Source organism: Sciurus vulgaris, assembly GCF_902686455.1.
Source record: "Sciurus vulgaris genome assembly, chromosome: 18".
Taxonomy (NCBI): domain Eukaryota; kingdom Metazoa; phylum Chordata; class Mammalia; order Rodentia; family Sciuridae; genus Sciurus; species Sciurus vulgaris.
In genome coordinates, this window is record NC_136479.1 from 27,758,932 (window position 1) to 27,785,271 (window position 26,340).

General features: G+C 41.8%; 2 protein-coding genes across 2 annotated transcripts in view; one reads left to right on the forward strand and one right to left on the reverse strand.

The window, feature by feature from the left end:
- LOC306649317 (zinc finger protein 10-like) overlaps window positions 1-5,461 on the reverse strand; it is a 73,047-nt gene extending 67,586 nt beyond the window's left edge. The window contains exons 1-3 of the mRNA XM_079120163.1: window positions 5,389-5,461; window positions 2,955-3,181; window positions 2,363-2,435 (exon numbers count right to left, since the gene is read on the reverse strand). The gene's annotated coding sequence lies outside the window, so the exon portion shown is untranslated. The remainder of the gene's footprint in view (window positions 1-2,362; window positions 2,436-2,954; window positions 3,182-5,388) is intronic.
- A 1,280-nt stretch (window positions 5,462-6,741) lies between these two features.
- Window positions 6,742-26,340, forward strand: part of RNF216 (ring finger protein 216) — a 189,310-nt gene continuing 169,711 nt past the window's right edge. The window contains exon 1 of the mRNA XM_079120168.1: window positions 6,742-7,516. Within this exon, the coding sequence (XP_078976294.1) occupies window positions 7,490-7,516 (27 nt within the window). The 5' untranslated portion in view covers window positions 6,742-7,489. The remainder of the gene's footprint in view (window positions 7,517-26,340) is intronic.

Below are 26,340 nucleotides of genomic sequence, written 5' to 3' on the forward strand. Positions count from 1 at the left end.
CCTCTCCTCCCTAATCTAACATTATTACCTTTCCTCCCCAACCTAGGCAGAGTCATCTGTCCTGAGTACACACCCACCATTGGAAAGAAGCAATCCAGACTTTGGGGATGGTACCAGAAGATCTCAGAAATGACTCTCCCAAAGAACAAGTGAATTACAACTCCAACAGAGAACACGTGGAATGTAGATTTTGAGTCACCTCTTTAAAAGTCCACAATCCTGATGATGGGCAGAATCACAGCCTCTGGGACAGAAGACCCCTGTGTTTCTCCTTTACTAGCAAAGCAATAAATCTTTTTCCTTTGAGAGAGAGAGAGAGAGAGAGAGAGAGAGAGAGAGAGTGAGAGAGAGAGAGAGAGAGAGAAAAAAAAGGTAAGAAAATTAAAAGGCTTGGGGGTATAGTTCAGTGGTAGAGTATTTGCTTAGCATGTGTGAGGCCCTGGGTTCCATCCCCAGTACTGAAAAAAAAAAAGAACAAACAAAACAGACTGAGAGAAAATATACACACCACTAAGAACTTATGCTACAGAGAAAGCAATTCTACTCCAAAGTGTCAGAAAGCAGGTAGTGGTTGCCCAGCACTGAGGATGGAAGAGGTATAGGGACTAGGAAGGAGCACAGGGAATATTTTGGGATGATGGATACGATCTCTATCTTAATTATGATGGTGGTTATGTTATGTTTATAAATTTGTCAAAACTGATAGAAAGGTACACTTCATCTAGGTGCCATGTACTGTATATAAATTGTACCTCAATAACATTGATTTTTTTTTCTCTTTTTACAAATAATGGGCTAGAATGGCAGGAAACTGCTGCTTCTGAAAGCAGCCTGAGTTCAGGAATAATTTCCTCCATGACAAGACCAGCACAGCTTCATCTAGATAAAGCTGATAGCAATGCTCACAGCTCTTGGGAACAGAACAACAACGCACAAATTGGGAATAATGTTAGTTCCCCATTATTGTGATTTTATAAATCAGATACACATTAAGTGTGATCAGAGAATGAAATCAAATAGCAGTACGGTGACTCATCTAGGTGTGTAAATGACAGGCACCAGTCTCTGGCAAGCTCAGGGGTATACCTTCCATTATAACTATAGCCAGACAGATGATAGGGATTTTCATATATGGCATTTCCATGCTTCAACCCAGGAAAACAGCAAGACATCACTTGTTGACAATAGGTTAATCTGCAAGTTAGATGTCATTGGTCCTTTCTGGTTCCCTGTGCTCGTTAACATTAATATAAACAACAGCCACAGCAAAAGACCCTATTGACATAAAACTTCATCTTCACTGAAAAACATGGAGACTATTTCATTCTTCCCACAGAGAAGCTTATTCCCACTGGACAAGGTGTCACACACCTGTAATCGCAGCATCTGAGGCAGGAGGATGGCTATGAAGGGATTTTCTTACTTTAAGAGCAGTTGAGGGCCTGGGGTTTTAGCTCAGTGGTAGAGTGCTTGCCTTGCATGCACAAGACCCTCGGTTCAACCCCCACCAACACAAAAAAAAAAAAAAGTAGTTGAGGGGCTGGGATTGTAGCTCAAGCAGAGAGTGTTTGTTTCACTTGCGTGAGGCACTGGGTTTGATACTCAGCACCACATAAATAAATAAATAAAAGGTATTGTGTTCATCAACAACTAAAAAAAATTTAATTAAAAAAAGTGTTCTCAAAAAAGCAGTTGACACATTTGGAAATGAGGAATAATTATAAATTTTTCTAAATCCAGTAAATTTCTTTCACTGAATATTTTTATGGTTACTCTCTACATATAGAAAGCTGGACTTATTCTTTCAGAAGGGGAATAAGTTTCTTTTGGAAATAAATGTATTTTAATGAAAAACAAGCCAATCCGGGCAACAATATTACTAATAGTACATCCATGCCTCAAGTTTGGGAAAGCTTGGCCTCCTTGGGCTCTAGTGCTTTGCTCTTCTGAGATGGAGGGTGTGGACTCAGCTGTGGCATCTAGATAAGGTGGAACAGGGTCAATCTTATCTCCTATGTGACTTGAACATGTCACTTGTCCATCAAGCCCACCTAATCTCTACAACACTTTCTGGCTCTCATCTATGGGTCCTTCTGTGCTTCCTCTAACTGCTCTGTGTGAATTTTGGTGCACAAATTTGTGAGGACAGAGCATACAACTCTCCTAATTCCTTAGGACTCAATTTAACCTCTTTTCTTGAGCTCCCAATACACAGAGGAATCCAAGTCTAAATCCCAGGCCATTGAGTGACCGCTGCACCTGCTTTTTCCCCTAGGATATATTATATTATGCCAGGTATGGGTAGCACAAAGTGGTAGAACATATCTGGTACTCAAGACACCTGCCCATAATGGCATCTTACCTGAGTTCAATAATGATTTCCTCCATGGCAAGAACAACACAGCTTCATCTATATCCTAGAGGGTCTGAGCAGCCTGGAAATGAAAGGGAGTTAATAAATCACCTCCCAGTTCATGATACAACTTGATTATTCTCTTCAAACTTACATGTTTGTAAAAAAAAAATTCAACTTTCTTTTTCTTTTTCCTGCAGTGCTGGGGATTGAACCCAGGGCCTTGTGCTTCTGAGGCAAGCACGCTACCAACTGAGCCATATCCCCAGTCCCCAAAAAAACTCAACTTTTAAAAAAGAAATCCTCACATCTGTTCCTCCTCTCTAACAGATGAGCCTTCTTACTTCACTGAAACATGGCTCTCACTCTCGGGGCATAACTTCCTGTATCTCTCCTTAGTGGTCATTTTCTCTTCCGTGTAAGCCATGCCAGGTCTCACTGTCCTGGAGGAGGGACACTCATGGCTGCATCCAGACTATTGTTCCTCCCACTTTATTTAAAACAATGCAATACCTTTATTTTATTTATTTATTCATGTGGTGCTGAGTATCGAACCCAGTGTCTCACTCATGTGAGCAAAAACGACAATAATGGCAATTACCTGAAACCTGGGAAGCATTTGCCAGCAGACTCTACCACCCTCCTCATGCATCTCTCTAGTTGTTCTGCTATGGTCTGAATGTGTTCTCCAGAAGTTCATGTGTTAGAGACTTCATTCCTGAATTCCCATGTTAATGGTATTCGGACGTGGGTCTTTGGGAGATAATTAGGCTTAGATAAGGTCATGAAGGTGGGAGCCCAGGGGGTCCCCTGAGAGCATTAGTGGCTCTGTAAGAAGAGGAAGAAAGACCCAAGTTAGTGCATTTGCTCTGTCTCACCACGCAATGGCCTCCACCATATTATGAGGCAGCAACAAGGCCCACACCAGATACCAAGCACATGCCAGAATCATGATTTTGGATTTCAGAACTGTAAGCCAAACAAACTGTACTCTTTACAAGTTACCCAGCCTGTGATATTCTGTCCTAGTAACTTATAACCTGTCTTGTTGCCCTCCCTGCCTTCATTTTTGACATTTTTCATAATAAGTTAATATCTTTTTAAAAAATATTCTTAGTTGTAGATGGACACAACACCTTTATTTTATTTATTTATTTTTTATGTGATGCTGAGGATTGAACTCAATGCCTCATGCATGATAGGCAAGCACTCTGCCACTGAGCTGTAACCCCAGCCCATAATAAATTAACATCTTCTTAAATGATCCATCCATACCCAGGCCTCTTAGTATCTTGGTCTCTCCCTTCAGTGATCTGGACTTCCCCTCCCTCCATCAGGCATATCCACCAGAGGCCCAAAACAGTGGGTCTGCTCATAGTCACCCACTCACAATGACACCCTATACTCCATCATTATCAACATCTGCACCCTCTCCAAAATTTCAGTTTCAAACTTCTCTGCCTGCCTTCTGTCTCTCCAGATCCCTTCCTTTGCACTGAAGCAGATGGTTGGAGAAAGACCCTGCCCTTATTGCCTGGCCTTAAATTTATGATCACCAAACTCCAGGCTCAGCATATTGACTACATTCTGCTAGTCATTTCACCCTCCACTCTTCCACCCCAAAGTTCCAAAACACTCTCCTTGGCTTTACTCTCAGCTAAGGTCCCTCCTTAGTTCCATTGTTCTGAGTCTCTGAGCAGCAGCCAGCACCACCACTCACTTCCTTCTCCATGGAACACTGTCATTGGCTTCTAGAATACCATGACTCTTTTGGTTCTTCTCCTTCTTCTCAGCATCCCCCTCCTAGATCCTGGGTTCAACCCTCTGCTACCCTCTGTCTACATTTATTTCCTATGTGTAAACATAACCAGTCACATAGCTTTATATATTATCTATATGTCAGTGACACCCAATTTTTAAAAATATTTTTGAGTTTCTTAATTGACACGTAGTGATTATATATAGAACATATATATATATTATATATATATATTAGGGTGCAATGTGACGTGTCAATATATGTATACATGTAATGAACAGAAGATCGGGGTCATTTATATATCCATTCCCTCAGACGTTTATCAATTTTCTTGTTGGAAATATTCAAAATCCTCTCTACTAGCTATTTTGAAATACACAATTATTGTAGACCATAGTTACCGAAATGTGCTATAGAATATTAGAAGTTATTCCTCTTATTCAGGTGCACCCTCTACCTGTTAACCATCCTCTCTCCATCTTTCCCATCCTCTCACCCTTCTCAGCCTCTGGAAACCACTATTCTACTCTCTGTGTGTGGGAGATCAATTATTTTAGCTTCTATGTTTATGTGAGAACATGCAGTATTTTTACCCCAACTAAAATCCCTGGCCTCTAAATATATCTAATTGCCTACTTGAAGGTCTACTTGGCAATTAACATGTCCAAAACATGCTCGCTTCAATCTACTCTGAACAGAATATGTTTCTCCCACATGGAACCACCATTCAGCCAGTTGCACAAACCAAAAACCATGTGATCATCTTTGACTCCTTTCTTTTTCATCCTTCCTCTGCTCCATCCCAGATCGTCTCTTCTTTACTTTAAAAAAAAAATCCCTAATCTGACATCTCACCTCCTCCCTGATAATATTGGTCCAAGTCACATAGACTTTTGCACTTAGAGATTTCTGCAGTAGCTTCCTAATTGACTTTCCTGCCCATTCCTACTTCTCTGCAAAGCTTCTACTATCGTGTGTACCTTTTCAAATAGCAACCAAAATGATCTTTGGAAAACAAGGTGATTAACTCAGATCCCTGCTCCCAACCTTCCAGTAGCTTCACCCCACCCTTAGAATCAAATCCACAAAAGCATTTATGACTGGGTGGCTGCCACCTCACCAACCCCATTCTCTACACCCCCACGCGACTCACTGCGCTGCCCTCATATTAGCATTCTTGCTCTTTTCCATATTCCCAAATGAGGGCTTTTGCCTTTTCTATCCTCTCTGCTTAAAGTGATCCTCCAAAGGTAACCTGGCTCCTTCCTTTCCTTACCTTTTTGGCCTCAACGTCTTCTCTGCAGGAAATGCTTTCCCTGACTGCTTTGTATCCCTTTCTTGGCTTTGTTCGGCGCCCCCCCCCCACCCCCAGCTGTATTTTTCCCAGAACACACCCTGCCTGAGCCAGGATTTTAGTTGATTATTAACTTACCAATTAAAATGTAAGCTTTGTGAGAACAGGGACCCTTTTTACCTCATTATCCGCAATTCCTAGAACAGAGCCTGGCGCACAGGATGCTCTTAAGATATGTGTACAAAGGCACAGGGGGTATATGTTGGGGGTTCAAATAAGTGGACAGCTAGTCGATTTTCACGGCCACCCCCCTTTACCCTTTTTAACTGTAAGGAGATGGAGACCCCTCGAGGGCTCGAGGGTCTCCGTCCCTTTTGTCCTCCCGCCTGATGGGGGAGTCAAGTCTCCGCAGCACTGAAGAAGATGGAGGCGGGGCTAGCGGCCCTCTCTATGGTCTCCCTCCCCGGGTCCCTCCTCCCCGGCACCCGGCTTGCCTCTATGGTTCTTCCTGTCGCTAGTCGGGAGGGGGCGCTGTGCGCAGGCGCGAGGTGACGCCGCGTAGGGGCCGGAAGGAGCGCAGCGGCGGCCTCGGCTGCGGCGACGGAACTGTCGGCGGCCGCTCGAGGTGACTGAACGCCGCGGTGCGGAGGCCACCTAGCCCGCCTCGCGAGCCGGCTGGTTGAGTGGCGAGTAAGTGTCGGCCGCGGGCGCGCGCGAGATGTTCGGCAGCCCTGTGAGGCGAGCGGCCTCCCAGCCCGGCGCCTCCGCTAAGCCCCGGGTGGGGGCGGGGGCAGGCTCTGAGGGCGCGGGGCCGAGTGGAGGGCGCGGGCCGGGGGCGGGCGGCGAGGCGCGGGTGGCGGAGCCGCCGCCGCCGCCCCTTGGGGAAGTTTCGTGAGCCGGCCCCTCGGTCTGCTGCGCAAAGCGACCACTCGAGAGACTGAGTCTCCTCCGTTGGCCCTTCCCGGCCTCTCCCGGGCCCCAGGCCCCCGCGGCAAGTGGTGTCCGTGCTCCGACCGCGGCCTGGAGAAGCGAGAGGAGAGGGACTGTCACTTTGAACTCCGGCCGCGGTGGGCGGCGGGGGAAGGCCGCCGTTCGCAGTCTGGAAACAAGTTGGCGCCGGATGCCCAACGCTTGTGAGGATAGGGCTCGTGTGTCCGAGCCCGGTGCAGCGAGCGAGGAGAGCGCTAGCGCCGCCAGCCTTCCCACGGAGTCCCGCACGTGCCCGGCGGGCGACGAGGCCGGCGTGGGAGGTGGCCCCTGATCCGTCCGCGTCGAAAGCTGGTCCTTGTCCCCGATGCCAATCCAATAAGGAGGACACGGTTTTGAGAAAAAGGAAAACGGTTAATTGCTTTGCTAGCAAAGGAGAAGCACAGGGGACCCCTGTTCCAAAGACTTGTGATTTTGCCTATCAGCAGGAACAGGGGGCTTTTAAAGAGGTGACTCAAAGGCTTCATTCCACATGTTCTCTGTCTGGAGTTGTAATTCACTTGTTAATTTGGGAGAGTCCTTTCTGAGATCTGGTACCATCCCCAAAGTCTGGATTGCTTTCCTATGTTGAGTGTGTGCTCAGGGAAAGATGACTGCCTAGGATGGGGAGGAAAGGTAATCCTGTTTCCTGTAAGATCAGGAAGGAGCAGGGAGAGAGGAAGAGAAAGTCCATATTAAAAAAAAAAAAAAAAAAAGTTGCAGTGGCAGAGCAGCAAGGGTTATGTTCAAAATATGAAGTGGACCACTATTGCACTTCCACCCATGATGCGGAACCCTGAGCAACTTCGGGCACGTGCCCAACCTCCCTGCATGCAGGTTGCCGGGCTGCAGGTGAAGGACCCTGTAAACCATTCCTCCTTTGAGATAAGTGGCTTGGTAGCAGTTGACCTGGATATGTGGATCCTGCGAAGAGACGATGCTTTACCTTGTGAGCAATAATGACCCAAACAGGAGCAGACCTGAACAGATTGGCAATGCCTTTTATTAAGCACAAGAGTCAATAAGTCACGCGTCGGAGGAGTGCATTTTCAGGGTAGAAAATGGCGGGGGCTGCAGCAAAAGTCAGAGTTTTATAGTGTGTTGGCAAGACCAGGTTATGGGAGGAGACAAGTACTTTTGGCAGGTAGGTGAATTTTGGCTAAATCATAGCAGGAAAAATTTTGGAAGCGGCAGGCAGAGAGGCCTTAAACAACCAAAGGAATGATTATAGATAAGGGAAATTGTACATGCTCAGGGCCTATGTCCTTGGTGTACATGATTTTCTGCATCCTTTATTCCAGACTCTGAATAAGGGATAATGAATAGGGGTGTTGGTATCACATCGGACTGCTTCCTGCAGAGAAGGGGCAAAGTTGGGGTGGGGGGAATCACCTTTCAGAACCCTGGAAGAGGTTACAGAGACTCTGGCTGTTGAGGCTGAAAGGGGGTGTATATTGAAGAGGTTTCAGGATCACTTAAGGCAGTCTTTTGCTATGGTGGTTTCAGGGAATTCGATCCTGATGGCAGGAGAAAAATAGCTTTGATGTGTTCCTGGGAAGCAGTTTGAGCCAAACGGGTCGCTTTACTAAGAAGTTGTCTTTGTATGAAGTTAAGAATACAAGGAAGAAAGGTTATTATGAGGAAGATGAATATTAAAGGAGATATAAGGGGGAGTAACTAGGAAGTCCACCATCCCAGATCCCCCAGTGAGGACCCCCCAGGAATCAGCCAGTTCTCCCCTCTTGTTCCAGGCGGTCCTGAAGCTGCTTCACTTTATCTTCTACCAATCCCGATTGGTTTACCTAGAAACAGCATTCTTCCCCAGGAAGAGACAAAGGCCACTGCGTTCAGTTCAGCCGTGAGGAGATCAAAACCCTGCTGATTTTGCAGCACAATAGATGCCAAAGAGTCCAGCTGATTTTGTAGGGTTGATATTGAGTTGGCGATCTGTTGGATGTCTTCAGTAACTTGTTCTGATAGCTTTTTATAATAATGAATTGCAATTTCCAGACACCTGTTCCTGTGCCAGTCCTAAGGGATATGCCTAGTTCTACAAGTAAGAGTAACTTGGAGGGCTCTCTTATATCTGGTGTATGCTGTTACTGGGATGGGTAGGCTTTTGTTGTTAGGTAGAATATCATTTTGAGAGGTAAGGAACACTAACATACAAAGAGTGGTCCAGTTTCTTGGCAGACAAGGGTAAATATGAGTCCCACATAGAAAGGAAGTTGTGGAATTGAGGTGGGGCACCAAGGCATGGAGTTTGGATTGAGCTATTGAATATTGTTGCATTTCACTTCTTGAAGATGATGAACTGGTTTTATATTGTATTTTGGCTTAATACATTGGCGGGGGGGTTTGAAACAATTCGACCCCCATTGAGTTTTGGCCTAGTGTTTGAGGAATTCGTGATTAACTTAGTCCAGATACGTTCATAGTATCTGGCAAAGTATCAAAGGGGACCATGCTGCAAACAGAATGAGGAATCTTGGGCTAAGTGTGGGTTGATGAGTTTTAGAGGTTGATCAGTTAGGTTGATAAGCGTGTTAATTTGGGGATTCAAAGTATATGACCTCATAGGATCAGGGAAGTGCAAGGAAGTTCTGGTAGGATGGAAATGTGTCTGTATTATCTGTGGTATTTGGGGTCTAAGAATGGTTTGTGAGGCCTGATCTTGGACCCCAACCCCTTCGGGCATACCACGGTGGGTATGGTAAGTTCAGCATACCCATTGCCCTGGAGGGCCCTTGCATGTAAATCTGGCATTGTTTCCCTTGCTTTGGCCCATCCAGTATCATTTGTTTTCATGAGAGCAAAGAGTGGGGGTCTGTCTGCCTTCATAGCAGTTGAGGTGTTGATAAGGGTAGGCAGTGAAAGTTTGTGTTTCCTCGTTTAGAAATGCAATGGGTGCAGGGTGGATCTCCTAGCAGTACTCTGGTGAGTTTAATAAGATTACTATCATGAAGAGCTAGGGTTTGGTCATATTGCTTTAGGTGCATACATTTTCCTGATGTCTGGTGTGGCTGTCTGTAAAGTCAAAGATGATATATAGAATGTACAAGGAGAAAAAGGAGATTTGAGTGGGAGTCAGATCAAGGAATGGTCCTTCTAGTCAGAGTTCCCAGATAAGGTCGAGAGTTTGGGAAGGGCAAAGATGAAGGGATAGTAAATATAATGAATATAAGTCATTTCTGAGAATTGTTAAAGTGTGGAAAGACAGCTGAGAAAGTGGCATCTAGGTAAAAGAATCAGCTCCTTCCTTGGAATTAATTGGAAGGCGGGAAATGCATAGTCAGATGGGACCTGTGGGAACAGATTGATAAGAGGCATTAGCAGGAATGAGCTTTAAGTTGCTTAAATAGACCCAAGAGGGGTGGCCTAATTTGGCTGCAGTTGGGGTGATTAGAATAATCCTGAAGGGGCCCTTCCATTTTTCTTGTAAGTGGACTTTTAAAGTTGTTGGGGAGAAAGGAACACCAGGTCCCTTATAGAAATAGTAGGGCTTCCTGGAGATTGCTGCTGAGGAAGATGGAAGTGGGCATGTTCCCAGAGGGCCGCCCTGAGGTGGGCTTGGAGGGGATTCAGGACATCAGGAGGAATGTTTGGTGATTGAGGTTGAATGGTGGGTGGGACCAAAGGGTCCTCCATGGAGGAGTTCAAATGGGCTAATCATGAGAGGCTTCTTGGGGAGAGCTTGGAGTTAGAGAAAGGCCAAAGGGAAGAGCTTAATCCAATCCAAGTGGGATTCTGTAGATAGTTGTTTAAGGTTGCCTTTTAGGTCCTATTTAACCTTTCAACTTTTCCCGAGGCCTGTGGATGACAGGGAATGTGGCAGTGCCACTGTATATGCAAAAATTTAACTAATTCTTGGTAATAGAGGAGATGAATTCCCGGCCATTGTTGGACTGGAAGGAAGCAGGTAAACCAAAGCGTGGACTTATTTCTCAGGAAAGTAGGGTTGCAACTGTAGAAGCCCTTTTATTGGTAGTTGGAAAGGCCTCAGCCCATCCAGTAAAGGAGTCTACCAAGACTAGGAGATATTTACTTTTTCCTGTAGGGGGTGTTTGGGTGAAGTCAAGATGCTGGTCCATGGCAGGAAGGTCTCCCCTAGCTTGGAGTGTGGAAATGGGGGTGGTCTCACATTGGAGTTAGGATTAGCCTTGAGACAGATGGTGCAAGATTGAGAAATTTGTTGAAGATACTGTAAATCTGAAGAGGATAGGTTTAGGGAATTCTTTAGAAATAACTAAAGGGAATGAAGATCATGATGGAACCGAATATGCAGGTACAATAATAGAGCTTTAGTTTTGTTGGGGGGGAGTTGGGAGTTTTGTGGGAATAGAGTGTGAAGCTGAATTAGGAGTTTGTGATAGTTTATAGAGTGGTGGCTAGAGAGAGCAACTTGTTTGGCCAGTCAGTCTCATAATTCCTAAGGAAATGTATTGATTGGCTTGATGTCCTCTACAATGGAGGATGGCTGCCTGGTGGGGTAAGAGAGTAACCTCTAGTAAATTTTTTATATAACTGGCCTTGAGAACAGGTGTTCTTTTTTGAGTGAGGAAACCACTTTCTCCAAATTAAGCTGTTAGAATGAATAATGTTACAGGTATATTTGGAATTTGTAAAAATGTTAATTGATTTGTCTTTGGCTAGTCATAAAGCTTGAGTGAGGGCTACTAGTTCAGCCTGTTGGGAGATTGTGTCTGGGGGTAGGGTGAAGGGGGGATTTGCAGTAATTTTACCTTAGTTTATAGCAAGCCTGGGACATAAGGGAGCTGTTTTGGGAACTCCCATCTATGAACCATCTGGGGTGTTGTGGATTGGTTGGTCCATTCTGTGTGAAAAGGGTTCATTAAGAAGTCAAGAATGTCAGGATAGGAATGCAAAACCACAGGGGTAGAGGGTTTTTTACTGGGAGAAGAGTGACAGGGTTTAGTGAGGAATCTTGCTATAAGGTAGTCAAGGGATCCAGAAAGTGGGTGTGGAGTGATTGGATTCTGGCTGAGGAGAAGGAGAGGAATGAGTGATAACTGAGGAGATCTGAAAGGGAGTGTGTGGTAAGATCAATGATAGGTTGATACAAGGGAAATTTGCGGACTTCAGGGATGAGGAAGACTGCTATTGCTAAAATCTTGAGGCACTGGGGCCAGCCTTGAAAGACTGAGTTTAGTTGTTTGGATTGGAAAGCAGTGGAATGTGTGGGTATTCCCTGCCTTTTGGTAATGGACTTCCAGGGCTTGTCCATGTTCTGAGTGAAAGTACAGGAAGAAAAACTTATTAGGGTTTGGTAGATGAAGAGTTGAGGATTTGAGAAGAGAGTTTGGAAGAATGGAAATAGCAGAGGAAAAGGAGCAAGGAAATGAAAGAAATTCAGACAGAAGTTCAGCTGTTTTGGGAACTCCTATCTGTGAGCCATCTGGGGTTTTGAGGCTTCATGTAGGGACTTAGCTATAGGAGAGAATTTTGAGATCCAGATATGGAAGTCATTGAAAAGACCCAAGAGGGAAAGCATATCTCTTGTAGAGGAAGGTAAATGTTTTAGTTAGCTTTTTCACTCCTGTGACTAAGGACCTGACCAGAACAATCATAGAGGAGGAAGAGGTTATTTGAGGGTTCACAGTTTCAGAGATCTCAATCCACAGACAGCTGGCTCCATTCTTTAGAGCTCCAAGTGAGACAGAACAACATGGCAGAAGAGTGTGGCGGAGGGAAGCAGCTTACATCGTGACCAGGAATCAAAAAGAGAGTGTTCTCTTGCCAGATACAAATATATACCCAAAGCCACACCCCAATTCCCACCTCCTCCAGCCACACCCTACTGTTAAGACTCTTGTAACCCAATCATTTCTTCTCTGTATTGCATTATCTCACATGTGAGCTTTTGGGGTACACCACATCTAAACCATAACAGTAAAGGAATATCCTTTAGAGGCTCACATCTTTCTGGGGGTATGATATGGGTAGTGGGGGTTAAAAGGATTCCTAAATATTGCACCTGATGGGAGCAGAGCTGGGCTTTGGATCAAGAGACCTGGTACCCCCAGAAGTCTAGGGAGTTGAAAGGATTGTAGTGTAGTGTTTGGAGAATTCTATTGAGGGGCTACAGAGCCTCTCTACATACTGTATGAGATGAGTGGGGGATAAACTCAGAGTGGCCAGTCAAGTTGGAGAGCCTGGCCAAAGTAGTGTGGGCTTTCTCAGAAGCCTTATGGGAGAATAGTCCAGGTGAGCTGCTGAGAGGAATTAGTGTCTGGGTCAGTCCAGGTAAAGGCAAAAAGTGGGCATGAGACATGATGGAGGGGAATAGTAAAGAAGGCATCTTTCAAGTCTGGCACTGAAAAATGGGTGTTAGAGGGAGGGATATAAGATAGAAGGGGGTAGGGGTTGGGTACTACAGGATAGGTGGAGATAATAGCCTTATTGATTTTTCTGAGACCCTGTTCTAGCTGGAATTGGCCATTGGGTCTGTTTTGTTGGCCCTAGGGATTGAACTCAGGAGCACTTGACCACTGAGCCACACCCCCAACCCTATTTTGTATTTTATTTAGAGACAGGGTCTCACTGAGTTGCTTAGCACCTCACTTTTTGCTGAGGCCGGCTCTGAATTTGTGATCCTCCTAGCTTAGTTTTCCAGGCTGTTGGGATTATAGGCATGTGCCACCAGGTCTAGCAATTTTTTTTTTTTTTTTTTTTTTTTTTGAAGATTTGTTTTCCTTTTTTCAGTTGTCAATGAATATTTTTAGTTTTATTTTTTATTTATATGCGATGCTGAGGATCAAATTCAGGGCCTCACACGTGCCAGGCAAGTGCTTTACCACCCAGCCATAACTCCAGCGCAGCCATTGGGTTTTTTGACCCTGAGGATGGGGGAGTTGTGAGCGGAGTGGGTTGGTGTGAGAAGATGAGCCTGTAATAAATGGGAGATAATGGGCTTCTAACCTGTCAGACTTGACAAACTTAGATGATATTGAGGAAGAGTCACATGGTGAGGGGAGTTCTTTAGTTGGATTTGAATAGGGGGTAGTGTTGGATTGAGAGGTGTCCCAGACAGTGGGGTTGATTCTAGCTTGTAAGGGATGATCAGGAAGCTTAGGGGGCACAGGGACTAGGTCCAGGCTGGAGAATATTTTAAAAAATGCTCGTGGATTAGAAGGAAGCCTTCAGTTTATGAAGATCTCGGTCCAGTAGAGGGACAGGGCAGTTTGGCATGATAATTAAGGATTGGGAAAATGAAAAGGATCCAAATGCCCAAAAAAGGGAAAGTGTCTTTACTGGATACATAGTTTTTCTGGAGACTCCCATATTGGGGTATTTGCTTTGAAAATGGCACTGATTTTGTCAGAAGGGAAAGACTTGCTCCAGTGTTGACCGCTTGGCTGTTCACCATCCCTCTAACTTGGGGCTCCTCAGATGTATCATCTGAAGTGATGGGCAGTGGAGTTTGGGCCCCCTCATTTCAGTAATGCAGTGTGTGGGACTTGAGAAGCCTTGTGCCTAGGGGAGGGGTGTCTTTCCCTGGGGACATCTTCCAGTGTCCTCATTGTCCACAGTTGGGACAGGGCTTGGTGGGGGATTTTGGGTTAGGTCAGGTTTTTGCCCAGTGTCCTGTCTGCCCACATCAGAAACAGGGCTCGAGAGGTGGGTTGGAGGGTCTGGTGAGGCCATGTGCAGCAGGGGCCTTTCTGGGGTTATGGATAAATGAGGCTTGGAGTTGATACTTAGCTTTAAGATGTTTTTCCCTGGGCTGGGGAGATAGCTCAATCAGTAGAGTGCTTGCCTTGCAAGCACAAAGCCCTGGGTTCGATCCCCAGCATCTCACAAAAAAAAAAAAAAAAAAAGATGTTTTTCCCTCTCCTTCTTGCCTCATCTTCCGGATTGTTAAAGACTTTGAAAGCAATGTCCAGAAGTAGCTGCTGAGGTGTCTCGGGGTCCTTTTCTAGCTGTCTAAATTTTTTATGGATATCAGGTGCAAGCCCTCCAATAAATTGGACATGGAGAATCAAAGTACTGGCAGGAGTGTTGAAGTCTAGGGTGGTTTATCTGGTAATAGCTTCAGTAAGTTGGGCCAAAAAAAGGGCAGGATTTTCATCAGAACCTTGCCTGATTTCCCTGATCTTACCATAATTAACCGGGGTGTGAGGATTTTTTTATCATACCCTCAAGGAGGCAGGTAATCATGTGTTGGAGTTTAGTGACCCTGGGGTTTTGGGGTTGGTATGTCCATTTAGGTTCAGCCATAGGAAGGGCAGTATCTGCTACGTGATTGGTATGGGGACTTGGGATATGGAGGAGGTCAACAAGTTCTCTTGCCACCTACCAAATACAGGCACATTCTTTGGGGGTCAGGGTATAGGTGAGAATGTAATAAATATCTGCCCAAGTAAGGTGGTAATCCTGAGTCAGACATATGATCTCTTTCTAAACTTAGTAGGATTTTCAGAAAATGAGCCTAGTCTGTCCTCTTGGGATGTATCTGCCATAGGAAAGGGAACATGGACTTGTACTGTCCCTTCATCCCCAGCCCCCTCTCAAAGGGGAAACATGTGCTTTGGAAGAAGAGTTTTAGATCATGTAAGAGGAGATGATGTCAATGAAGAGGGGGAGAGTGGGTGTGGGGTTTGGATGGAGGGTGAAAGGAAGGACCAGAGGGGACTTGAGGAGGAGGATTGGATGAGGGGGCTTGAGGAGGAGGATTGTACAGAGGCCTTGGGGAGGGAGTTCATCAGGGGTGGTGAAAAAGAAAGAGAATTGTGAGTTAGCAAGAAAAAGCTGTGGTGCAGAGCAGGACTAGCACAGTGAAGGCTTTGAGCAAAGGTAGAGGAAGGCCTGAAGGTACTAAACCTCAGACTGTTTGCCATTTCATTGGAGGAAATTGTCCAAATCTTGGAGAATTTTTTAATCAAAGGTCCTGCAAGCTCAGGCCATAGATTTAGATTGTATAATTGGTACTGTGGCCAGATCTGAGTACTAAACCTAATGAGGCATTTAGTTTTAAGGTCAGTTTGAAAGTGGAGGGTCTTAAATTTTTTTATGAGTCAACCTAAGAGGGAGTCCCATGGAATAGACTGGGGAGCTCCCATGTTGTGGAGATATGACCCAGGGTGGTGGTCTATATCAAGGTGTTCCCCAATATCTCACACCACTGTTATGGGAAGAGTTCCACCAAAGAATGAGAGGGCATCCCTCCTACAGTCTTAATGGTGGGGACCCCCAAGGTCTGGACAAGCCAGAGGCAGAGGTCTCAGGCAGGGTGCCTTCTGCAAGAGAACGGAAGGGCTCTTACCTCTGAAGAATGAGAAGGCCAGTGTTGCATGCAGAAACAAAAAGGCAAAAAGTGATCTCTGATCCAGAGGTCTTAGGTGTGTAAGGGAAGGGAGGGGTGGAAGAGGAGGTTAGAAGGCGGATGCCTCCACACCAGTAAAGGACCTGATCCCATCCTTGCTCCGTCCACGTAGTAATAAGACAGTAGTAAAACTAGCCCAAAAAGGGGGTTGGTTTTGGGTCGTGTACTGACTGCTGTTTAGCCAGAGTGGACTGTGGAGGGCATGAAGGGGCTCCATCTATGGAGTGGGAGGGAATGGAACCAGGGGAACAGTCTGGGAATGCAGCTGTAGCCCCACAAGCCTTGGCTGGAGGCTTCCCTGACCTCAGGGAACCATGGGGGTGCCAGATGATCAATGATCATTTCCCAGATTTCATCAGCCATATAACATGACTGTTAGGGAGAAGGATGGGGAAGGTTCATCTTACTCCCATTCTTAGTGAGGGAACCAAAACATAAGGAAAAAAAAAAAAAAAACAGAATAGACTTCAACAGATCAGCAATGTCTTTTATTAAGCAGCAGAGTCAATCAATCAGGCATCAGAGGGGCACCTTTTCAGACTAGAAAATAGCAGGGCGGTGGAGGCCTGCAGCAAAGGCAGAGTTTTATAGTATGTTAGCAAGACCAGGTTATGGGAGGAGACCACTACTTTCAGTGGGCTTTTGGCAGGCAGTGGAATTTTGACTTAGTCGTAGCAGGAGAAAGTTTGAAAGTGGCAGGGAAAGAAGCCTTGAACAACCAGAGGAATGATTATAGATCAGGAAAATTGCACCTGCTCAGGGCTTTTGTCTTTCCTGGGGGATGTGATTTTCTGTATCCTTCATGCCCAACCTGAGGAAAGGAAAAAAGAAGATTTTTTGACACACCTCTAGATCCCCTGAAGGAGACATCTAAGAAATGGCTTGCATTGGGGATTGGTGTTTATGGTGTCTGGGGATGGAGAAGTGGAGAATTTGTGGCAATGACTAGAGATCCTGGACCTAGATTTCAAACCCCTGTTATCCTCATTAGTGGCTTTGGATTTTTATTCTAAAGGCTATTAGCTAATAAGAGAGAACCCTTGAAGCCCCTGTGGAGAAATTAATAAAGTTGAACTGTGAGACAGAGAAACTGAAAGTTTATGAAATAGGTGAGAGCTTTGTCTTTACTAAATATAGTAAGAGCTACTATTTAATGTGTTCACTGTGTTCTAGGCTTTAGTTTATTCTAGATCTTTCCATACAACTACAACATAACTAATTCTCACCTGACAGTATCATCTCTTTAACAGAACAAAACATGATGCTATGTACCAGACACTTGTTTAAGCATTTTACATATAAAAACTCTTAATTCTCTCAGTGGTGTTGGTTCTGTTAACTATTTTTATTTTTAAAGGGGAAGAGACTGAAGTGCTAAAAAATACTTTTCCTGGTTACAAAGTTTGTAAGGGTCGGAGCTGGGACTGGAACTCAGTTTAGTTTCAGAATTATTTTCCCTATATCCTGTCCTTACTGTGAATGCTATTTATTCAGAGAGCATTTATGGAACATTGACTTTGTCCCTGTTGGTAGGCCATATCCCAGAGTTATGGAAGTGAATAAGATGCGTGTCTTGCTTTCTTGGAACTTAAGTTCTAATGCAGAAGACCAGTATTAAGCATAGTTTCCCTAATAACTAGGACATTGTTGTGTGGTAATTACTTTTAAAAAATGAAGGCTATTGTGTGAATAAAAGTGGCAGGGGAGTATCTAGGTATAGTCAAGAAAGGTTGTTTTATGAGGAAGAGAACTGAATGAAGGATGAATAGAGGTCATTTTGGTCAAGGAGAGAGGCAAGGAAGAAGAGTAATCCAGCCAGTAAAGAACCTGAAATGAAAGGAGTATGGCATGGTCAAGGTACATGGGAGGGTGAATGTTACCTCAGGTTGCAAGATGCAGCATTTTATATGCCATGGTAAGGATTTTGGTTCTGCCATGGTGAGATTTGTGATTTAAAAATAACTCAATGCTGTTTGAATAATGTCAAGAAGTGGAGCCTGTTATGAAGTACTTGGCATAGAAGGGACAGGTACTATAACCTCACTCATGGTTTAGTTATAATACTAAAATCTAAAAAGATCATTGAGCCAGGCATGTTTGCACACGCCTGTAAGCCCAGCAGCTCAGGAGGCTGAGGCAGGAGGATTGAGAACTCAAAGCCAGCCTCAGCAACAGCAAGGCGCTAAGCAACTTCGTGAGACCCTGTCTCTAAATAAAATACAAAATAGGACCAGGGATGTGGCTCAATGGTTGAGTGCCCCTGAGTTCAATCCCCAGTACCAAATAGATAGATAGATAGATAGATAGATAGATAGATAGATAGATAGATAGATAGATAGATAGATAGATAGAGATAGATAGATAGATAGATCGATAGATCGATTGATCGATCGATCGATCGATCGATCATTGAAGGACCTGGGGTTGTAGCTCAGTGGTAGAGTGCTTGCCTAGCAGATGTGAGGCACTGGGTTCAATCCTCAGCACCACATAAATAATAAATAAATAAATAAAGATATTGTGTCCATCTACAACTAAAAAATATTTTTAAAAAAAGACCATTGAAAACATTAGTTTTTGCCCCATGTGAAGAAGGATGTGCTTACATAATTGTCCCAGTCTCTAAATCAGTTTTCAGTTGTCAGTTGAGGAAAATTTTAATGTTTTATGTTGAAATCTTCATTCCACCCACTTGTTGATTGGAAATTTAATTTTTGGATTAAACCCTTTCCTATTGTAGAATTACATTGATAATGGAATTTTTAGAGCTCTTTTAAACTCCAGACTAATTATTTGCACAACTATATGTTTTATTCTGGATGTTGCCTTACTTATTCTGTCTACATATTAAAATTAACAAATTGAAATTTCTTACTCTGAACTTATCTGCCTTGTTCATCCTTAGTAGTCCCTTGAACTCAACATTAGTTCAGTTTTGGCTTCTTTCTTCTTCTTGCACTGATGACCAATTAAGTACAAAAATCCCATTGAATCTAACTCTGCAGTCAATACTTTGTATTTTTTCTCCCCTCTCTTCCTACTTTTATCTCTAGTTCAGGCTTTACTGGCTCGTTTCCTGGATTTCCTCGCACCAGCTATCTTCTGCAGACTGTTTTCTACATTGCAGTTATACTGATTTTCCTATATGCACAGCTCTAATTTCATTGCTTCCCTTGGCTAGAATATAACTTTTTTTTTTTTTAGTTCTCTATCAACACATCACAGACCACCCAAAAACTTAATACAGTAATACAATAATTTATTTGTTGATGGTTTTATGAATCAGGAGATTCATGTTTTCTGTTAACTGAGGTGGCCAGGGATGAAGGTTCTACTTGTAATATGGCTTATTTACTCACATGCCTTGTCAGAGATTGCTAGAAGGTTGGACTCAGTTATCTCTATCTCCATGTAATGTCAGGATTTTCCATGTAATCTTTCCATCAGTGTGTGCAGACTTCTTACCTGGTGACTCAGGGCTCCCAGAGCCCTAGGTGAAAGTTGTTATCCTCTTAAAGGCTAAGTCAGAATCAAGCACAGCACTTGGTCTAGCTTGAATATGGCTATACATGCTAGCCTTTTCCTGACTACCTTGCCCTCCCTCAATTGGAGTAATCTATCACATGGGTGACTTTATGTTTCATAACTTATTTATTTGTATGTATATATTCTCTCATTCATAGGACTCCAGATTCCTCAAGGCAGGATTTACATGGGATTTTCTGTGTACATATTCCCTATGATACAGAACAAATTCTTTATATGACATGGGAGGCCCACAATATTTGTTGAATTCTTTTGTAATTTTTTAATTTAAAATGGTTGTAAATAATACCTGCTTAACATAGAAAAATTGAAAAATACAAGGAAGGAAAAAATCATAACTTCCATTAACTTTTTGTTGTATTTGTTTAATATTGATGAAAATGCTAGAATAAGCTTATGAAGCATGAATAATCAAAGAATGGTTAAGTAGCTTGTATTTGAATGAAAATCAATAATCCTTTATACACATTTTTTAAATGTGCTAGAAAGAGGTATTGTGGAGGAGCTGATACAACATGGGCACATTACTTTGTCCCAGCCATTGCCCAGCTTGTTTTGCCCACTTTCATTGGAAGTTCAAAGGAATTAGCTCATTAAATATGAAAGTCTTTACCCAGTATCAGTGTTAGAGATGACAGGCATGTTCATAAAAGTTACTGTGAAAAGCAGGAACACTGCAGAGTACCAGGATCAGCTGTATTTTAGGAGCATGTGAAAGAAGAAATGGAGAAACATCATAATCAGAAGAATGAGAAGATGATTGTTTGAGACAGACCCAAGCACTGTGGTCATGAGGAGGTGCCCAACTTTGGAAATGAGAAAATAGGGTGGGAGAACCATGGTGGTTCCTTTTCCTGACTTCATTTAAAAAATTTTTATGATGGTCAATATTTGATAACTGAAGAAAATCCTAATAAACCAATGTTATCCTAATAAACCATGTTATCACTTAGGCCATGTTGCCTGACTTTGGTTATGAAGCTATTGAACAGCTCCAGTCTTTGACAAAGGAAGATGTTTTTGGAGCCACCCCATTCATTCAACAACTGTGGTAGGCACCAGAAATACAGCTATGAACAAGACATGGGAAGAGTATTTGGAAAGAAAAAATATACCATTAAAATGTGAATTCTTTCTCATCATGTTTTGATTCATCCATTTAAGGAGGAAAACGGGAGAAAAAAGATCCTTAGGTCAATGTAAGAGGTGTACGAGAATGTAGAACTATCATCTAATTTTCCTAAAATTTTACAAGATAGTAGTACTATGTGAGATTTTTCACAGAGAAATGAGCTGATGGAATATATGCTAATTTTTGGTTCTGATTTGTAAGAACCCATACACTTGACCATAATTATAAATGAATATGTAATTTTTTTAATAAAGACACTAAAGTTTATATCTTAAGTCTCCCCTGCTCCCAGGGTCCATGTATTAAAGGCTTGGTCATCAGCCTGTGGCACTTTTGGGACCTTTAGGAGGAAGGGCTTAATAGGAGGAAGTTAGGTTGTTGAGGTCATGCATTTGAATAGGATATTGGGACCCTGGCTCCTTTCTCTCATTTTACCTCCTGGCTATCATGAGGTGGGCACCTTTGCTCCACCATATACTTCGTTCCATGATGTACCATGCTGCCACAGGCCAAAGCAACGGAACCAAGTGACCATGAACTGAAACCTCTGAAATGGTGAGCCAGAATAAAATTTCCTCCCTTAAAGTTTTTGTATCTCAGGTGTTTTGTCACAGTAATGGAAAACTGACAAAAGAGGCAAGAACTGAAATATTCTTTCTCGGTGGCAATTCCCACTTCTGGACTTGACTTTTTAAATTTGCCTTTAGCTGTCTGATCAAAAAGCAAGCAGAGGGCTGGGGATATAGCTCAGTTTGTAGAGTGTTTGCCTGGCAAGCACAAGGCCCTGGGTTCAAATCCCCAGCACCGCCAAAAAAAAAAAAAAAAAAGATTTATAGATGACTTCTTGCTACTTCCAGAAGGACAATGAAGTTTTTTACACAAGGAAGTAAAAGGTTTACTATGAATATGTATGGTAGTAAAAAGTAACCTGGAGAAGGAATAAAGTTCTTCCCCCTACTCCCCCCTCCATTCTGTTTGGCTCTTTTATCTTAATGAACATTGCATGTACTAGGTACTTAGGATAACAAAACTTCTAATTTTATGGCATTTACCATATATAAAGTGGCATCTCATTTAATCTTCAACATGCCTCACAAGTTAAGAGTAGCTGTTTACATTTCAACAGTAATAATAGGCATAATGTCATTTTGCTATACACAGGTACTATGCTAAATACTTTATATCTATGTAAATTAATTTAAAAAAAACATTTTTGTTTTACAAATGAGGGAACTAGACTAAGAAGATGGAGCAACTTACCCAGAATTACTGATTAACTAAGTGGTAAGACCAGAATTCATACTGACTTAGCTTGAAGTCCAGGTGACAGGACTGGGTGTCAGGGAGTTAAATGACCTGAACCAGAAACCTCCTTCCAGGCAGGAGCATAAATTCCATCATTAGACTTTTCCTTGTCACAGATGAAAAGCCTGATTGACACTCAGGAGGAATCTTAAAGCACCACTAGTAACATGCTTCACTGCAAGCTTGACATTCTAGCCAAATTAGTCGTAAAATGAACCACATTGGCCTTTGATTTCAGTTATGAAATTGAAGGAAGCTTACTGTAAAAGTCAGTAAAAGGGGTTGGGGATGTCGCTCAGTGGTAGACTTCTTGCCTAGCATGCACAGTGCAATGGGTACATCCCCATTGCAGCAAAAGAGGAAAAGAGAAAAAATTAGAAATTTGACTGCACATGGTAGTACATGTAATCCCAGCAACTGAAGCAGGAAATTCAAGGCCAGCCTGGGTAATTTAGTGAGACCGTGTCTCAAAAGATGAAAAGGGTTGGGGATAAGGCTCAGTGCCCCTAGGTTCAATCCCCAGTACTGCCTCACTGCCCTGCCCCCAACAGACCATTTAGTGATCAGAATATTTTTTAGAAAACTTAATTTGAAAAAAAAGTACTTGATGAGAGTAGTTCAAATTTGACACCAGAGGTTTTTCCTTTATACTGTGCTGTTTATAAGTAATACCAATATCATTATTTCTATTTATGTATGGTGCTGGAAATTAAACCCATAGACACTCACTGACAGCAGTCAAAACCTTGACTGCTGAAGGTTTTGATAAGTTGCTGTGACTGGCTTCAAATGTGATCCTCTGGCTTCAGCCTCCCAGGTTTCTGAAATTACAGGTGTGCACCACTGTGTCCAGCTACCAGTATCATCAGTGAGAGACATTCAAGTGAGAGACCCAAACTTAGGCTTGAATTTTAAAGTATTTTTAGTTGTAGATGGACACAATACCTTCATTTTTATTTCGTTTTATGTGGTGCTGAGGATCAAACTCAGTGCCTCACGTGTGCAAGGCAAGTGCTCCCCCCTGAGACACAGCTCCGCCTCTAACTTTATCTTTTTTAAGTTGGAAAAATGCTTATATAATTTAGAGACTAGGGTCTGGAGTTTTCCCCCTAAAGCATATCGTTTCTTCTAGGAAGGCAAAGGAACAAGGTTTTTCTTTCAGTTTAGTGACTGGGTAGGTCAAAGATAGGATCTTACCCTATAGCAGTTATAATTGGCCACCTTTGATTCTCAATTATTTATTTCAATTCTCTAATTCTCATCAGAGTAAAAAAATGAAGACTTAATCTGCACAAGACTTTAAATGAAAGGTCCTGCTGACCCCCAGGTACTGTTGCAGTTACAGCACACTTTTTTTCTTAACAACTTTTTCCCTTTAACTTTCATTGTGAAATACATGACACAAAAAAGTTTCGCTCCAAACAACTAAATGCAACCCTGTCTATGCCTGAATTTTATACAAAGGAAATCATTCAATATGTATTTTTTAAATTTCTGAATTCTTCCACTCAGCCATTAAGATCCCTTTGCCTTGAGTGTGGCTATAATTGCTTTCTTTTTATTTTTATTTTTTTTTCCGTATAGGTTTTAATTGTACGGACATACCACAGTGTATTTGTTCATTCTATCTTGATGTGAATCATTTTTAGTTTTTGACCATTACAGATAATGGTGCTATGAGCATTCTTGTACATATACCTGATACTACCAAGCACATGTTTCTATAAAATATATTCTAAGCAGTTGAATTATTGCACCTTAGGGCATTTATTTAATTCACTATAAGCAATGAAGCATCAATTCGTTTTTGCAGTTCTGGTACCACTTTATTCTTCACCCAGCAGTATGTGAAAATCCCCATTGCTCCAAATTCTTAACAGTTGATATAATCAGTTTCCAGACTTCTAGCAATTCTGTGAATGTATACTATCTTACAGCATTTTTTGTTTTTACATTAAAAAAAAAAACACACCAATATAGAAAGTCCCACAAAACAGATATATAGTTTAATTATATTAAAGAACTTATATCTACCACCCAGGTCAAGAAAATAGAGCCTCCCAAAGAAAGCTAGCCATTACCTAGACTTTACCATGTAATTTTATAATCATTTTCATGTATTTCTTTACATGAGTATATATCCATGGATACTATAGTTAATCACACACATTTTAAAAATTTTCGTATATCTTTTAAATCGCCTGAGGCTCTTCTTCATTTGTTTCCTTTCCTTAACAAATTTATCTGTCGTTGAATCTAAACTTTTTGCGGTGCTAGGGATTGAACCCAGGGCCTTGTACATGCAAGGCAGGCGCTCTACGAACTGAGCTCTATCCCCAACCCTGTCAGCTTTTTAAAAAAATTATCCTTTCCCTCTTACAGAGCCCAGTTAGACATTTTTCCCCAATTGCCTCCTCTTCCTTACATACCTATATACTAAGGAATAAGTTTTCTCTGGCCTGTGTTCCAAAACAGCTGTTGGGTCCAAATCCTTGACCAGACTCACTCAGGTTTGGTCCTTTGATGAGACCTTAGGCAGTGTTTTTGGCTCAGACAGTACTCAGTATCATGTCTTTGTGATGTTAACAACCAGTAGTAGTCATTGTCTAGTCTAGTAATTGGGGGATGCAAAATATTTTCATTGAAATTTTCTTAATTTATTTTACTTAGAATTTTTTTTTAAAGAAACTATTGCTCATCTGTTTGGTTACCCAGTGATAGAATTCGTATAGGAAATGCAAGAAAATTTCAAATTCTTGGCCCTCACCAGTTTTAAAGGTGATATATCTATTGTCTGTCATCCTCTGAACATGTCCTTTAAAAAATTATGAGCTCTCATTTATACATGCTCTTGAGAGTTTCATGCCATATCAATAAATTATCCTATTGACAGTCAAGATATTCTATTTTAGTCCACTTGGAACCTCTGAACTTTTTTCCTAGTTTCTGCAGAACCCACTCATTATAAGTGGCCTTTGATAGCTGCTTGGTACCTAAAGTGACAAGTTGTTCCAGGCACATTCTATACAGTTCCTGCCCTAGACCTGGAATCAGTAACTTCTCCAAAAGTTCTGGTTTCCTGTAATGGAAAGTACTTCACAGTTAATCATTCAAGCACTGTGAATGTTCTTTATTTCAAGGAAATCTTTGCTTTTAGGCTTTTTTTGGAGGGAGGACAGAACTAAGACATTAACAGGAATATTTTTATTTAAGACTGTAGGGTTTTTACTTCTATATTAAAAAACAATGCTTTTCTACACTAAGAATCTTGATTCTCAAGAACACAAGGATTAACAGAATTAAATAAACTATTATGGTTCATTTGTTTTAACCCATCACACACAGGAAAGTCTTAGAATGAATATTGTTAAAACCAGTAAAATTATTACAGACAAAAGATTTTACATATGCTTCTCATTATTTTTATAATTACATGTCTATCCTATAAGAGCATATGGCCATTATATATTATTTCCTTTTCCAACCTCATTTAATCTGAGTTGTTCAAGTAATTCCATATTTACTGTTTATACCAGTCCTTATTTTAGTGTACCTCTAGTCATGTTGGTTGCCCAAAGTTCATTACTCTGTGGATTCCTTATAGAAACAATATTCCCCAAGTACCTGTATGTTGATGAGTTTCATTTGTACTACTTTTTCTTAAAATTGGTTTTGCTCGATATAAAATCAGTAAAATTGATTTTGCTCGATATAAAATCATTTTTTAAAGTGTCTTAAATTTCTTAGTTATATTTTTACTTTATCACTGTCAAAGCGATCACCTTAATTTTCTTTTTTTCTTTTTTTTTTTTTTTTTTTGCAAGTCTTAAGCCCAAGTGTCTAAAATCCAATAATTTTACTAGAATATATCTTGGCATTTGTCATTCTGGGTTGGTTTTCTTCTGTATGTACAGTGCTTTTTTGAAATGTAGCTTAAAATCTTTATTTTATTTATTTATTTTGGTTTTTACAAAAGTATAACTCAAATTTATTCTTCAAAAGTTCCTGTTGTCTGTTATGATATTCTCCATCTTCAATATTTGCTTCTTTATCACTTTAATTTTGTTTTGAATATTACTTCTTTACAGCTTCTCATTCTTGTAACGCAGTTTGTGTTGTATTGATTTGTTTGTTCTAGATTAGTCTTCATTACTGAAATGATTTTTTTCTTTTCTATTTCTTTCCTAAGTTATTTTATTTTTTTTGGTACTGGGGATTGAACCAAGGGTGCTTAACCACTGAGCCACATCCCCAGCCCTCTTTTTGTATTTTATTTAGATAGAGGGTCTCGTTAAGTTACTTAGAGCCTTGCTAAGTTACAGAAGCTGGTCTTTCCTAAGTTCTTTACCCAAATTTTTGAGTTTTTCTAATTATGGATTGTGTTATTTAATGTTTTTGTTTTGTTTTGTGGTACCATGGATTAAACCCAGGGGCACTTAACCACTGAAGTCACATACCCAGCCCCTTTTTATTTTTTATTTTGAGACAGGATCTCGATAAGTACCTTAGAGCCTTGATAAGTTGCCTTCGTGTGTTTTTCTCTTTTGCTAATACATTGTCTTAATTACTATAATTTTATAATAATAATATCTGATAGTGTAAATCCTCCATCTGTTATTTTCCTTTATGAATTCTTTGCCTT